The sequence below is a fragment of the Cuculus canorus genome, chromosome 3, assembly GCF_017976375.1.
Source record: "Cuculus canorus isolate bCucCan1 chromosome 3, bCucCan1.pri, whole genome shotgun sequence".
In the NCBI taxonomy this organism is placed as follows: Eukaryota; Metazoa; Chordata; class Aves; order Cuculiformes; family Cuculidae; genus Cuculus; species Cuculus canorus.
In genome coordinates this window covers 42,334,882-42,349,913 of record NC_071403.1, presented here as the reverse complement: position 1 = coordinate 42,349,913, position 15,032 = coordinate 42,334,882, and the positions used below count along the sequence as shown (strand labels likewise).

The following is a 15,032-nucleotide window of genomic DNA, read 5'->3' as shown; positions in this document are numbered from 1 at the left end:
TTTGTCCCACTGCAGAACTTCTATGAAAATTACTTATCAACAGTATGTGTGACTGTTCAGCTGTTTTGGTTAAACTTTTTGACCTTTGCAACTGCTGGCCGGTAACAGCTGCATGGCCACTCTTTCACTAATTATTTGTCAGAGGACGAGTTAAGATGTTGGAAAGCACACAAAAAAATTATCAGGAGGGCATAGGCTTCTGGTTTTTTTAAATGGTATGTTTTCTGGAAAATGTTCCTCTTTATCTTACAGGATGAAAGAACAATTCTTAGGACTTCAAAAATGTAGTCAAAGAGTGAGCTCACTGGAACTGGGAGTGCTTAGTTCTATCTTTTAGTAATAGTTTCCAGTTTCAAGTGGCTAGGGCATATTCATCAAAGCTAAGATTAGGAGTCTTTCCTTTCCCTTCCCTTCCCTTATTAGTGATAGTACATTAAATTGGCCATCCTCATAACAATCAAGAACAGATTTAAACTGAATGACCAAACAATCAGTAAGTTAAAAGAATAAGTTAAAGTTAAAGATAAGTTAAAAGATAAGTTAAAAGAAGGAAAAAAAAAAATTGAGGTAGGGAAAGTGAGTTGAAAATACCTTCATCCTTCAGTAGGGATGGCCCCTTGATGAATTTTAGCTTTGTGTTTTGTTTGCTGAGGTGAAGTCACTGTTTATTTTTTTTCTGCAGTGCAGTATAATTGCAACATAGAAATAAACCAAATAAAACACATGTTGTGCAGATGGTGTTCAGACTTCCAAAAAAAAGTGTGTCAAGGAGCTAGCTGTTTGCAGAGCTTCTTTCCTGTGACATGTAGGGAGTACATTAGGGAAACTCCAGCCAAGCAGGGTACCCAAATCTCACTAATCTTATGTCAAAACCATGACAGGCAGGTAGTTAGGTCCAGCTCCATAACAATTGCATTGATTTCAAGGTAAGAATAAAAAATGCTCAACATATAGAAATATGACACCGCTGTAGGTCACCTGGCTTGAGCAGGGACATGGGACCAGATGACCTCCAGAGATCACTTCCAACCTCAACCTTTCTGTGGTTCCATGAAATAATGTGTACACAATAAACTGCCGTGCATGAATGCATTCAAATATCATCCAGCATCTCTATAGTACTGTAACACTGTAAACATCCATTTTATCTGCCAGGGAGATGAAAATAAAACCTAAACCAAACAAACAATCCCACAAAGCAAAGTAAGATCATACAAAGCAATCAACAAAAGCCTAACCTTGCTTTATTGGAAAGGATACCAGTGTATACAGCTGCTCCTGAGTAGAGAACAATGGATACCCACACTGGCCGATCATTTGGTGTATAATACATGAATATATTTACTTAGTTCGATGACTCCACAGTAAAAGCTACAAGCCCAGTGTAAAACTAACAGTAGCTTCTTATGCAAGCTGCCAACTAGAGAACAAAGTAGAAATTTCTAGTCTTATGTGACAAAACTTTAATTTTTTTTTAATTTTAATTGTAGATCCAAGGCATGACAGCTTTACCGCCTGAAATAGAGAGACCATACAAGCCAGAACCAGTGATATGCAGCTCATCTTCCTGTTTACATTGCAGTTTATTCCTGGCCCTGTTGTTTGTTGTACAGGTCACAGCTATACCCATAGAAAATATTTGGCCCTTTGTATAATAATTTTTATTAATTTGTGTTCTTTATGCCATGCAAGTTCTGATGTGTTTGCACTGTTGCTATTGTAGATTTATTTTTGTACATGTTAATAAATTAAATTTGCCAGTTCAAAATGAAATGTGTACTTCCTCTGAAAACTGTGGGATTTTTGGTTTTCAATGTAAAGTATGTATAAAACACAGTAGGTACACTGGCACATTGCATATAGAAATCTTTTCCCTCCCTGTTTTGTTACACTTTCTCTTGGCTCTTTCACATGGTGTTTTCAAGATCAACTATGTAGATGGGTAACATTAATAAACTAGAAGCAAGTTAGTTAACCACATTCAACCTGGTGTGTGCTATGTTATTTTGTCTTGGTTCTTGACATCTGTGGGTTATGAAATTATTATTGTATGGACAAGTCTTGTGAACATGTATTTGGGCATGTTTGACTGGCAGGCTGTAAAGCGCAGGACGGATTCATTCAAGAAGGACATTTTTTGGAAGCAACACATTGCAAACCATCTTAACTCCTGAGAGAAGCATGCGCTGTGGGTGAGAAAGGGATAAAGACACAGGCAGAAGCCCAAATCTCCCCATAGCAATTCCTGTACGGTCCTTTGACTTGGCAGGTATTCTTTTCCCTAGTCCTTGGCAATTCAGTGTGTTTCTTTAGTCTTAAGGTATTTGTACAGTGAGTAAAGCTTTGGCAAGAGGTAGGCACAACTTGCCAGATTAGATCTGGGTAGCAGTAGCAATAAAGATCTATCTCACAGCCAGGCTCTGGCATGCACAGGGAAACATAGTAGGAACCTGCCAAGATTTATTTTTAGCACATGCTGAGCATCACAGTAGGCCAAATAGTTGATTAAGAAGTTACTTTTGTGTCTCGTGTATAATTTAGTATTTTATTATTATTGTTTGGAAATCTGCAACTGTTTTACTCAGATTATGTTGGGCAGGGATGATTCTCAAAGATGCCTAATTTATTGCTCCCCAATGAAATTATACAACACGGTAGAAAAGGACTGAACAGCTAACCCCCACCTAGTTTTCATAGCCACACTGCAGTTACAGTAAACTATAATTTTTCCACAGTGCTGCATAAACTTTACTGGATTGTATCTGTGAAAATAAATTGGTTTGGATGTTGAGAGTGCTTTGCTGACCACTGAAACACCTACACTACAACTAACCTCTCTTGACTGAGTTACATACTGACTTTGTTACATATGTTTTATGTCATTGAGCACTCTTTTGCAGTGTCATGAGCCCAGAGCAGATCGAGAACCTGACTGAGTTGGTTTTCTGATACCTGTCTGTGCAGTTGCACCTCCTATTGAAGGTAGGCTGTTCTGATGCAAAGAAATATCCCATAAAGAAAGCAAGGAGAAGATTTGGGACCCATCTTCACTGTGTGAAGAGAAATGAGAAGGAAAGCATCAGAAAGATGGTAGGGCTCCTTTGTGGGCAGCTAAAATGACAACGTATGTGATAATTGACACAGAAGAGAGGTGCGGAAGCAGCTAATGCCTCAGGTAGAGATGAGAGATTAATCAAGTATAGATTAATTTTCTTGGAGCTATAACAATCTTACTAAAAAATTTATGCAAAAGGAGAGTTTAAGATGGAGGTTCACAGGGCCTACTAAATCCCCCTGATGTTGCAGTCTGTAGTTGGGCTAAGAAAGCTACTCCCACCAAATCCTGGAGAATTTCTTTGCTCTTGTTGGGCAGCTACTTGATTTAAATATACTGGCGCAGTGGTATGTTCTGCTGGTGCTGGATAAGGTAAGAAAAAGGAGCATGTGGAATAGCACATGGATTTTCTTGTGGTCAAAACCTTGAAGTTTCAATAGAGTTGTAAATTTTTCGGTGTTTCCTTCCTGCCAGCAGAATAACTATGCTTTTCTGTTCTGTGTTGCTGACTAGAACTGTTTGCAAAATGAAAAACAAATAATGGTCATAGTGAACTACAGGCAGAAAAATCTTCCAAGCAATTATTTGTACATATCTGTTTGGAATATGAGAAGCCAGGTTATCCTCCAGCTAAAATAGCTCATAGTCCACAGTGCATCGTATTGTAAAAGCAGTCGATGGGAGTCTGGGCTTTTCTTACACTTAAATCCACCCCTAAAGTGGGCATGTTTGAACAGCTTTTTGTCAGGCAACAAGGAGAAAAATTACAGGGAATGAAATAAAAGAATATTTGTGTTGGACAAGGGAGCTCTTTCACATGCAATACTGTCTCGTTTGCTAATAGATGTGGGCTACTGGCATGAGTCCTACGTTAACTTGGTTTGCAACGAAGATAAAGTAGACCTAAGTTTGTTTTCCATTAATTTGGCTATTCTCTGATTTGATGTAGTGTCTTATCTATGAGAATTTTCTTTCCATAGGCACCTGGCCTAAGACCATGTGAACAGATGGGTGTTGTTGCCATCCAGTATGTCACAAGATGATATAAAGCAAATGTGGCTCAGAAAGGATGTCTGTGAGAGATAACTGCTAGTAAATCAGGAAGACCTGCCATATACACTAAAAATTCATTTTTATTTAACCTGAAACTGTTTTATGACATCTAAAGGAATGGAAAGGAAAATTTTACTCCACAGGTAAATAAAAAGAGAGACTGCTGATACAATTCTGGGATATTTCTAACTGAAAGGATCCAAAACGAACGTGAGCACATTCCATTGTTAAAGAAACTTATAATAAGAAAACAAATAAAAGGTGAAAGTCTGAAATTGTCGAAAATTCAAAGCAAGGATAAAGTCAAGAAATGTCATAAGCTAATTCTATGCCACTGAAGGAAAAACAGATGAGGCAAACTACACATGAAGAAGCTGTCAGACAAAAATTTCTGTGATTTTATTTCAATATTGCACTATGCTAAAGAACATGCTTGAATTATACTGTTACCCAAAGCTTATGTACTAGTTGCAGATAAAAGTGTTTACAGTTAATACTGTTTTCAGGCAAACTATGGTAGAGGAGAAGCTATTGATTATATACTGGAAAATCAATGAGTTAGTGTCTATGAACACAAAATGACTAAACAGTACTTCCTTTTAACGATTTTGCCATTCAAAGCTTTTATATGTAAAGAAATGTTTTTAGAGTTTCTACTGAGAAACTAAACATATAAATATTTCAGTGGGATGAGGAGTTGCATTCTGGAATAGCAGCTGAATATCCTACTCTCTTTAAATCAGATTCCTCACACAATGATCCAGCTGCCTGTCACCTGTAGACTTATCAATAGATGTACTATTAATACTATTTAATCCCTTTTGGTTTTGTTATTTATTCATTATGAGGCTTCCATTTAATGAACCCATGACTCTCCTCGAATATCCACATTATCTGAATCAACAACAGTCACATAACCAGGATGCAGGAAGACCACGAAGGAAGCACTGATGTTTATGTAACATTTCAAACCGCGCCTATGGAAGACAGAGTCATTCTCTATATATCCCATCCATGACGCTCTTTATATGACCCTGTGTCAACCCATTTGTGCCTGCATCACAGTGGCATCTAGGTTTGGTGCAAGTGTGGACTGACACAAGAGGTGACAAGCAGAGCCACAGCCAGTGAGAGTGCAATAATACTGGACTTTAGCCCTTTCACTGAGGAGGTCTGTCTTGGTGTGGGAAATAAGGCTGAATGCTGGAACAAAAGCTAAGTAGAAGAAGGGGGTTGAATGTGGGGAGAAATGGACCGGGGTATCCCTCCCCCCCCTCCCCTTGCTTTCCCCCCACTCCTTGCCACTGGCTGAGTACTAGGTCTTTAACAGTAAGGAATGCATAAAGGGCGCATCAGTATCAGTACATGTCTAGAAGTGGGCATAGTTGACTCCTGCCAAGGACAAGAGCCTAATTATTTTCTAATGGAAGATGGATTGCAGCTGATGGGCTGAACTTCCCCTTCCCTCGTCTGCCCCTGGACTTCTTCAAGGTAAGAGGGCATGAGGAGGGAAAGATGTGATAGAACCTTTCGGGATCAGCTGACAGGCTGGATCTCACCCCCTTTCCCACTCCCTGGATTCCACTAGGGTAAGCAGTTGTGTTATCCATGCTAAACATACATCTTAACAACAAGCTAATTAACATGAAGCTAATTATTAGTATCTCTCTGTACTCTAACCCTATCTACACATTATCTTTACTCGCATCTGATTGCTATTGCTGTGCGTAGGTCATTGCTTGTCATGTTCTTGTGTGCATTAGGGTGTTAGGTTCAATGTATTTTCACAAACAGTACCTTCTCCACAGCTATTAATGAATTTTATTAAGTCATCAGCTGTTATTCTTAATAAAGTATACTTGTTTATGTAAGTCTCTGCAGTAACTGCTTAGAGGAATTTAAAGGGGAGTCTCTAATAACGGAGCAGAGCAAGCTGGGTATTATTAATATTTACCTTTGCATCATTGCTCTCGTTAATTATTGCATATGTAGCACACTGGGTAATTATTAATTGCCCTTGCATCATTGCTACATTAATGATTCTGACAAGCTGGGCATCTCATCCTTGTAATACTGTCAGACTGGAGGGCTCTGGCCAGCAGATTGGGTGATACTGTTAGCAAAAGAGTTAAACAGATTGGTAAGCTCTCCTTGAAGTCTCTCATATATTTTCAAATTTACTGCTTGTGATGTTCGTCATGTTGTCCTCTCTCAAAATGTGACACTTGGTAACCAAACTGGCTGGTTAGAAGGAGGGATTGTATGTCCACATCAGCCTAGATGCTGGAAAGGCACAAATTTAATGAATAAAACCTAGCAGAAACACTGGCCTCGTTCTCTTCTTTCCTCCCTTCATGCATAGGTGACTATTTTTAGTCTAATTACTACTTCTGGAATTTTTAAGAATTCCCACTCCTTCTGTTCTTTTTCTCTTATTTCTGATTTTTTATACATCCCTGTCTTGCATGAGAAAGAGAGATAGCAAGCTTATCCCAAGCCTTTTAGCAGAGCGGAAAGCTGGGAGAAGAAAATGCTCTTCTGAGCTGCTTCCTCCATCCTCACAGAGGTTTCCCCAGACCATGGGTGCCCTCAGAAGCATCGTCCCCCAAGACTCCAGTGTCTTGTGAATTTCCTGAGTCTGGCACAACCTGAACAAAAGGGTGAGGTCTGCTATGAAGTTTCCCTTCTTCAACCCCAGCAACATGCTTGTGGTACAGCTGCCCATCCTCAGTTACAAATACCTAAAGCGTGGTGCTTAGTGCACTCATCTAGGATAAAGGTATGACTATAATTTATGTTTGTACATCAAAACTAGCAAAGTAGAATGTTTCCTTAGACAGAATTTTTAGTCTCATGATAATTCTAGTTTTCAGGAAAACTGTAAGATACCGGGATAAGATTATTTAAATGTCTAAAAATGTGACTTAGAGTGTGCTTCCGAAAGCTGGCCATTTCAGGCCATTCATTTAGCATGTCTCAGAAAGATATGCCAAAATTTATACAAGTTCTTCCAAAGCACTGAACAAGAATAACAGCCATTGCTTGAACAATCCCTCATAGGCAGGTGCGGCTTTTTCTGTTACCCATTTGTTTTGCATTGTATACCTAGACTTCAATGTTGAAAAGCATTATCATGGGGAAGAGTTACACTTCACATTTTTTACAGGTACAAATGTATTTGCCAAATTTGTAATTTCCTCCTACTCATCCTGCTCTTCTTCAAAGTAAGATAATGACTGTTATCTACATGAGGTAATGCTCATGGAGAACTATTTTCTTCTGAATAGTGTGTAAGTGCCAACATTAAATGGTGCAAATGATTTTTAAATGCTGTCATTAACATACTTGTTCTAAATACTGATTTGCCCTGGTTTACATAACTGCGAAAGACAGAAGAGAATAGTAGCTCCTGCTCCCATTAGCTGTGCTAAATCGGACTACAAGACAACTTACAAAAACTTTGAAGATTACATGTACTATAGCTGTGAAAATGCACAAAGAATAGGAAGCTTTTCCCAGACAACTGTGGTGAGTGAAACATTGACTCCAGCAATGTTTGTTTGCTCCATGTCCTGCCTTTTCAGTCTTTGCAGCACTGATGGTCACCTGTTGCTTATGAATTCAGTGGTGACTTCTGCACTGGCTGTGCATGGGGGAGTTCAGATTTAAACTCTTTCTATTATGTTTTTAGTGATGAAGAGTAGTTTCACTACCAGTGATGACTAACACTGTGGTGTTGAGGTGAGCTCTGAGAGACAGAAAACTCTTAGTGTAAAATAGAAACGGATTGTATAAATACTTCTGGAGACTCGGAGCATTACTGGCAAAGTAAATTACCTTTAGTGAGGCTGTTGTCTTCTTTTCCATGTATGGTTCTCACGGATTACATTTACAGCACTTTGTAAATGCTTCCAGCTTCTTCCTTTCTAGTGAGCAAGAAACTAGCTGGGAACTAAATGTGTTTCTCATAGTAATTAACCACCAGGCAGCCTCATTACAGGTGGTTTACAACTCCGTTATGAAGTAAGGGGCAAGCAAAAAGAAAAAAATTTAGTTTTATGGGCCAGAGCAACCATTTCCTTAGAACATCGTCATTAATCAAACATGATTTAAATCCCTCTTTGTAGCAATTTTTAAGAAAGTTAACAGTATTTTTTCACTGGAGATTTCTAATCTCTTAAAAGGAAAACTGTTAAAATCCAAGCTGCTGAATCCTTTTCCTGCTCTAACCTAGGGACGAAGGAATAAAAGGTTCTTAGAGCTTGACACAATACTGTGACAAGCCTTGCTTTAGGAGAAACAAAAATACCCTGAGAGTCTCAAATGACTTTCAAGTGTATTTAAGCATAGATTATCAATACCATAGAAAATACATTAAAAATACCTGCTTTATCAAGTCAAATAGCATTTCTGTGCATCTCCTGTTAGTTTTACCAAAAATTTCTGCCCCTGGGACTAAAAGAGGATGTTGTGTAGTATATTTTTCTTTTTCATTAACTGTCTTAAGATTGTATGACTGGCTTGTCATTAGAGGTTGTTTTAAGATATTTAAGGGGATAGGATTTGGAAACTTCTTCATAACTGGTGCAAAACCTTGCAAGACATTTCTGGGGAATACATCAAACTTCTATAAATATCTATGTGTTTTAGACATCAAGTTAGAAGTCTGCAATATGCTGTGAAAGCCATAAAAGCTGCACAAGTGTTGGCCGTTATTTGTGGCATCCGGCAATAAATCTGGCAGAAGCTATTCCCAGATTGTGCCTCTCTGGGGAGACTGTAATTGAAATACTGAACTTGGACACATTTTTAGACTTGACAGGTTGGATTCACCGGTGATGAAAGGTGATACAAATCCATTATAGGCCTGTACGAGTCTACCTGATCCTTCAGCAGCAGAGAATTTGGTCCTTCAAGGCTGGCAAGTTCTAGAAAAGCAGGTCAGAAAGTTGAGAAAGGCACCGCAGGAACAAGACAGCAGGAAAAAAAAATTAAAGAAAGAAAGAAAGACATAAAGAAAGACAGATAGATCGATCGATCCAGCCAAACATACCTCCAGAGGTGTCTTTCACCTACGGCGGAGAGGAATAGAGCTGTAGAGAGAAGAGAACCCTGTATATGAAATCTGTGGGTATTTTTGAAGGGCATAACAGAAAGAAGAGCTGGCTTCATACATAATCCATGGAACAAAGCGTACAAGTCCCAGGTTCAGTAGCCTGCCCATGCCGTCGTCAGAAATATGTGTACAGATAAATTAATACACATTCGAAACCACTCCAAACATAAATCTGAAAATGTGCATGTGGGAGCTGGATTTATCACATAGATAAGAGGACAGCCAGAAACATACAGGGAGTATATCGGTACAGAAGAGGAAAAGTGAAACTGGGACAATTAGGCAAACTAAAATTATGGAAGGCTGGAAAAGCCTATTAGCCAAGCCTTCCTGATTATTAAACCTGTCCAATGGCTTGTTCATCATCTTTGCGAAGTCTTTGAGCTTTATTGTCTGGGAAAGGCAATCTTAGATTTGACAAAAACTGTCTACTTTACAGAACATTCCTGTATTGGCAGGGGATAGTCTGCTAACCAGATAAGAACCTTCCCTTGTAAACAGAAAAATAAAACATGCCTGTTCCAAGAACAACTTTTTTCTGTAGGTATATTTTTGCATGCATCATGTTCATGACCAAAATTATGTTTAAGGACTAATACCTGTTTGCCAAACTTGATACTCAGAAATTTTTCTGTTTGTTTGGTTTTAATGCAAGTTCACAGATGGTGTCTTTATGTATTTGTTTTTAAAAAGTTTTTGTATCACATGGGAACAGGTTAGAAATTTTGGAAAGTGCAACTTAGGCAAAAGTTTTCATGTTGGAAAAATACACTTACTATATTCACTAGTTACCCTCAACTCCAGCACGGACAGTAAAATAGAACCTTCTATACAGTGTCCTCTTCAAAGTTTAAATTTCATTGAAAACTCTGTTTTCATATTCTGCACTAACTGGTAAAGTAGATCTGTTCCCTTTCAATCAGTGCTTGCTGGACTAGGACTTATCTTCATTTATTTGGATTTGGTTCCCAGCTATAACTACTATAATTGCATTTCTCTGGCTTCCCTCCCTTTATTCTGGTTCCATGGCCCTGACTAGAATTATCCTGTTCCTGAGCCACCTCATCAGATGTAACATCCTTCCTGATCTTGCTTTTAGCACTAAAGTTTTCATTTTTATTTTGTCTATTAAGAAGAAAAGCCACTTTACTCTGAGTGGCTTAAAGAAATAGCTTTTTTGCTTGTTCAGCCCTGACAATTACCAGAACAAGGATACTGCTCCTGCCTGCAGAGCAGGGTAACAGGACAGGGGGAATTTTAAAGGGCTGAATTCTGGACTTGGCAGCATGCAGTTGCCACCTCTGCCATTGTCTGCTATGGATCTGCCCCCCGTGCCCACCTGCTAGTCTCTGAACAATGTGCAGCTGAGATACCTGCAGGCAGGAAAAATGGACTTCCCAAACAAATAGTGAGGTGTAAGTCTTGTACAACACAAGCTGTTTACATATTTTTTTCATTTCCGTACCAGCTAGTATTTAGTATATCACATAATTTGCAGAGGCCAGAGGACTCTTTCCTACGTACAGGAGGAGTCCAATGCCTCTTTTTCCCCCTTCCATTTTTTCCTTTGTGATTTTGGATTAAAACTTGAAAAAAAAAGAACTAGACTGAAAAAATAACTGCTTATTGAACAGCACTCTCTGCTGCCTCCTAAGAGATTTGCATGTAGTATATGCTCTAAGCTTTTCAAGCCTGAAATGGACACTCCGTGGGATGGGAAAAAGGCCCTCTTCTGACAAGGAGCTAGAGAGGATGGTGTTAAGCAGTCTTTAATGTCAGTCCTAAACTCTGTCGTTTGCCCTCCCAGGCAAGGGGGAGACCTCAGCAGTAATAAAGGAAAAGAATGCAAGGGGGTTGAGTGTGCACACATGCATTAAAATCCATCTTCAGTCCTCACCTGGAAAATCTCCTATTGATGCAGCGTCTCGTTCAGGTGTAGGATGGGAGGAGCTGACATCAGGCAGTGACAGTGATGGGCTCTGTCAGCGCACTTGAGAAAATACTTTTACAACAGAAAAAAAAACCCAAACAACCCAACCCAAACATCTGCCTTTTCCAAGTAGAAATATTTTTACTAAGGTCTTGTCCAGGGACAGAAGCTGAGGCATTTACGTGTAAATTATTACACCTGTAGTTCACACCAGTATAAAAATATTTGCAGTGTCTGGCCAACTCCCAGAAGGAAAAGGAAATAAATAATACCAAAAAGGAGCCAAAAAGATGCACTGACACCAATTATGCTGGTAAAGCAGTGTTAACTTTTTGAAGTGTTTAGCACACACTTGAGCTAATGCAAAACTGTTATGCAGACAAAACCTCATAACTAAAATGACATCATTTAAACTCCTGGTTTAAGCTTAATAACACAGATAGCAGTGGCTGAGAGTATCAGACAGCCTCAAAACGAAAGGGAATGGAAGAAAAAGTAGAATAAGTAAAAATAGAAATAGGAAATAGAGATTTAAAGTTAAGGCCCTGCCATCTGGTGGTTCCAAGGAAGAATAGCTCCGGTGCTGTAGCAGTCACTGGCAGTCCCGACATCCAACAGTGTAGGGTGAGTTTTTCAGCTCCACCTCTTGAGCAGAGCATCCCTGGGACACCGGATTCCTGCAACCCTGCATGTTTGGGGTTCCAGAAATTGGCAGCCCGACAAAGGTGAGGCTACCACTGCTGCATGTCCCCAGGTCCAGCCAGTAGCAAGCCTGTGTATCCCCAGTAGGAACATATACACGAACATGATGTGTGCACATTCGTCAATACACACATACACTTGGCTGGCCCACAAAGCAACCCCAGCTGTGACACGCACGCACAACCAGCCTAATCCCATTCTTTTCTCTCTCACATCATGATGAAGGTCCACCAGCTGGAAATACGTACACATACACAATGCAAATCCCTCCAGTAGCTGGCCTCTGGACTTACGAGCCCCTAAGACCCACTGCCCTACTCCATTTATTGATGCTGAGATACACATATGCAGACGCAGGCATGCAGAGACACTGCCCGCCTCAAGTCCCAGGTCCTGCCCACCAGTCGGTCTAGTGTGGTGACGGTGGATGAGTGCATACTGACACAAAGCCTCACATGCATCAGGTGCATCAACTCAAACATGTGGCTGTGACCCATAGATTGGCTCCAGCTGCTGGCACTTAGACCCGCTACCTAACACATATGGAGAGGAAAATAGTTAGAAATGGAGATGAATGAGAAGCCAGGATGAGCTGCACTGATTTGGTGCAGTGCATGATCAGATGGGCCTACTTACCAGCAGCTTGCTTACATGTAACAAGACCTTTTTATCCCCTTATCCCCATATTTTCCCACCCTTATTTTGCCTCTATTACTCCATTTCCCTTCCTTTGATTTTTCCCCTAAACATCCTCTAAGTCCCAAAATGTTTCCCCGTGAGTCCCATACCATCAGGCATAACCTCCCTCAGCCCGTGGGGTGCTCTGGAGAGCCTCTCCCCTTAACTCTTGTGGTGTATGTGTACCAACTCCAGTCACTCCCTATGGGGCTGATCACTTCCCTTGTGATGCACTGGGAGTATCCTGGCAGTGATCCATTTCGCTGATGGATTTTTGGGGACCCCCACTGGCACGTTGCCTCTGTGCTTCCCCTGTGTTTTGGGATCCCCCAAAATCCGTATTTTTTATTTTTCCTAGGCTAAATAAGCAGCTGCTGTATTACCTAAAACCTGCCAGAGAGTTCTTAACACTATTCACTGTTTCTCACCATTTATTCTCTACAACTGGTGAGGCAGAGATCTTATACAAACCACAGCACTTGATGAGAAGACACATATGGGCAAGAGTTAATCTATCTCTTCCTGACTTTGGAACCTGGGAGATGTTCTTCGAAACCATTTTTTCTCCCTGAAATTTTGTCTTTTAAAATAACAAGAAAAGAAAATTGGAGGGTTGGCACCAGGTGTTACCCATGGAAATGCCAGCTGTTCTCAGATGTCAACAATTCAGCTGCCAAAGGCCTAGAACTCGCTCCCTTCTAGACAAGGAGAAAGAAACATCTGCGATTTTTGGCCATGATAGTTTGCACCAGCCAAGGAGAAGTCCAGGCAAGTCTAGTCAGACAGCTTGAAGCTCCCTGGTTTGTGCAGATTTCTGCAGTGTGGGGCTGGAGCAGCAGCTAGGATACACCATGTGGCACCCTGCTGCGGGTGCACTTGTGGATTTGTGCTATGCTTACACGGTCTGAGATTGCATTTCCAAAACAAGAGCTTGAGTAAGGCCAGGGAATTCATTGTGGCTGGAGTCTGGCAGCTCCCCCAGGGATTTGCTTGGGAGCAGTGGAGAGAGAAGAAAGGAAAAAGATGCATCACCCAACAACAGGTTTGATGGATATCTGCTGTCAGCAACCCAGTGAAGAAAGACTATCATCAGACTTGCTGGTTTACTTCGTATACATCAGAGTGTACTCTAAGTCCACTCTAATTGCCTGAGCACACTTCTCCTCCCAGCCTTTTTGCCAGCTCCTATTTCTACTCCATGTTTCAAATGAGAGTGCCTCCAGTGAAAAGGAACAGAACATTTTTACCCTGTGAAAAACAATGTATTTTTAACTAACCTCTTGCTTGGAAACCAATGAATCATTTTGGCTTAATTTTTCCACAAATAAAGCAGCCTAAAGCAGACACTAGACGTGGAAAATTTTGTCCAAAAGAAGCGTTCACAAAAATTGTGCACAACTGAGAATAGGACCTGCAAAAGGGACAAGATTGGGAAACCTTGGTAGTACTGATGCTGTTAAGCAGTTTTACAACAATCCGACTGGAAAACTGAATAATTCAACAAGGATCTTTTTTACTCTTTTCCACCTTTTTCCTTCAATGTCCATTTTTACCTCCGTTTTAACTCATCTCCTGTGGAGATGGTGTAGGGGCAGTTCTGCTTAATATCTTTACCAACAATCTCTACAAAGGACTCAAATACACCCTCAGTAATTTGCAGAGGACACCAAGTTAGGTGGGAGTGTTGCTCTGTTTGAGGGCAGGAAGGCTCTACAGAAGGACCTGAATAGATTGGATTGATGGGCTGAGGCCAGTTGTATGGGATTCAACTAGGCCAAGTGTTGGGTTCTGCACTTGAGTCACAAAACCCTCAAGCAGTGCTACAGGCTTCGGGACAAGGGGCTGGAGAGCTGCCTGGCAGAAAAGGACTCGAAGGTGTTGGTTGACAGCCAACCGAATGTGAGCCAGCAGTGTTCCAAGTGGCCAAGGAAGCTAATAGCATCCTGGCCTGTATCAGAAATACTGTGGCCAGCAGGACTAGGGAAGTGATCGTCCCTGTGTACTCCTCACTGGCCAGGCTGCACTTTGAATACTGTGCTCAGTTTTGGACCCCTCACTACAAGAAGGACATTGAGCTTCTGGAGAGTGTCCAGAGAAGGGCAACAAAGCTGGTGAAGGGGCTGGAGTACGTGTCTTATGGGGAGCAGCTGAGAGAACAGAGGTTGCTTACTACAGAGAATAGGAGGCTGAGGGGACACCTTATCACTCTCTACAGCTACGTGAAAGGAGGTACCATGTGTGTTTATTCTTAATTCAGTTGTGAGTTTTATGATCAGTAAAACTTTGCTGGCTTTTCTGCTGCTCCCAAGTAATTTTGGTATAGAACAGGGTAAATGCTGATAGCAGATTATCAGCTTCTTTTTTAAGACAGTAAGTGAAGGAAAAGTTACGTGGGAAATATTGCATATTGTTTCTACTGTATCATCCCTTCCTTGGAAAAGGTTCTTTCTTGCCTAAATAACATAGAAGTAGTGGAAAATAAAGACTTTTTGAGGTGT

At 40.6% G+C, this 15,032-nt stretch overlaps 1 protein-coding gene across 1 annotated transcript in view; it reads left to right on the top strand.

Moving 5' to 3' along the window:
* Positions 1-2,008, top strand: part of MOXD1 (monooxygenase DBH like 1) — a 50,045-nt gene extending 48,037 nt beyond the window's left edge. Inside the window, exon 12 of the mRNA XM_054063970.1 lies at positions 1,491-2,008. Coding sequence (XP_053919945.1) covers positions 1,491-1,655 — 165 coding nt within the window. The 3' untranslated portion in view covers positions 1,656-2,008. The remainder of the gene's footprint in view (positions 1-1,490) is intronic.
* The last annotated feature ends 13,024 nt before the right edge of the window (positions 2,009-15,032 follow it).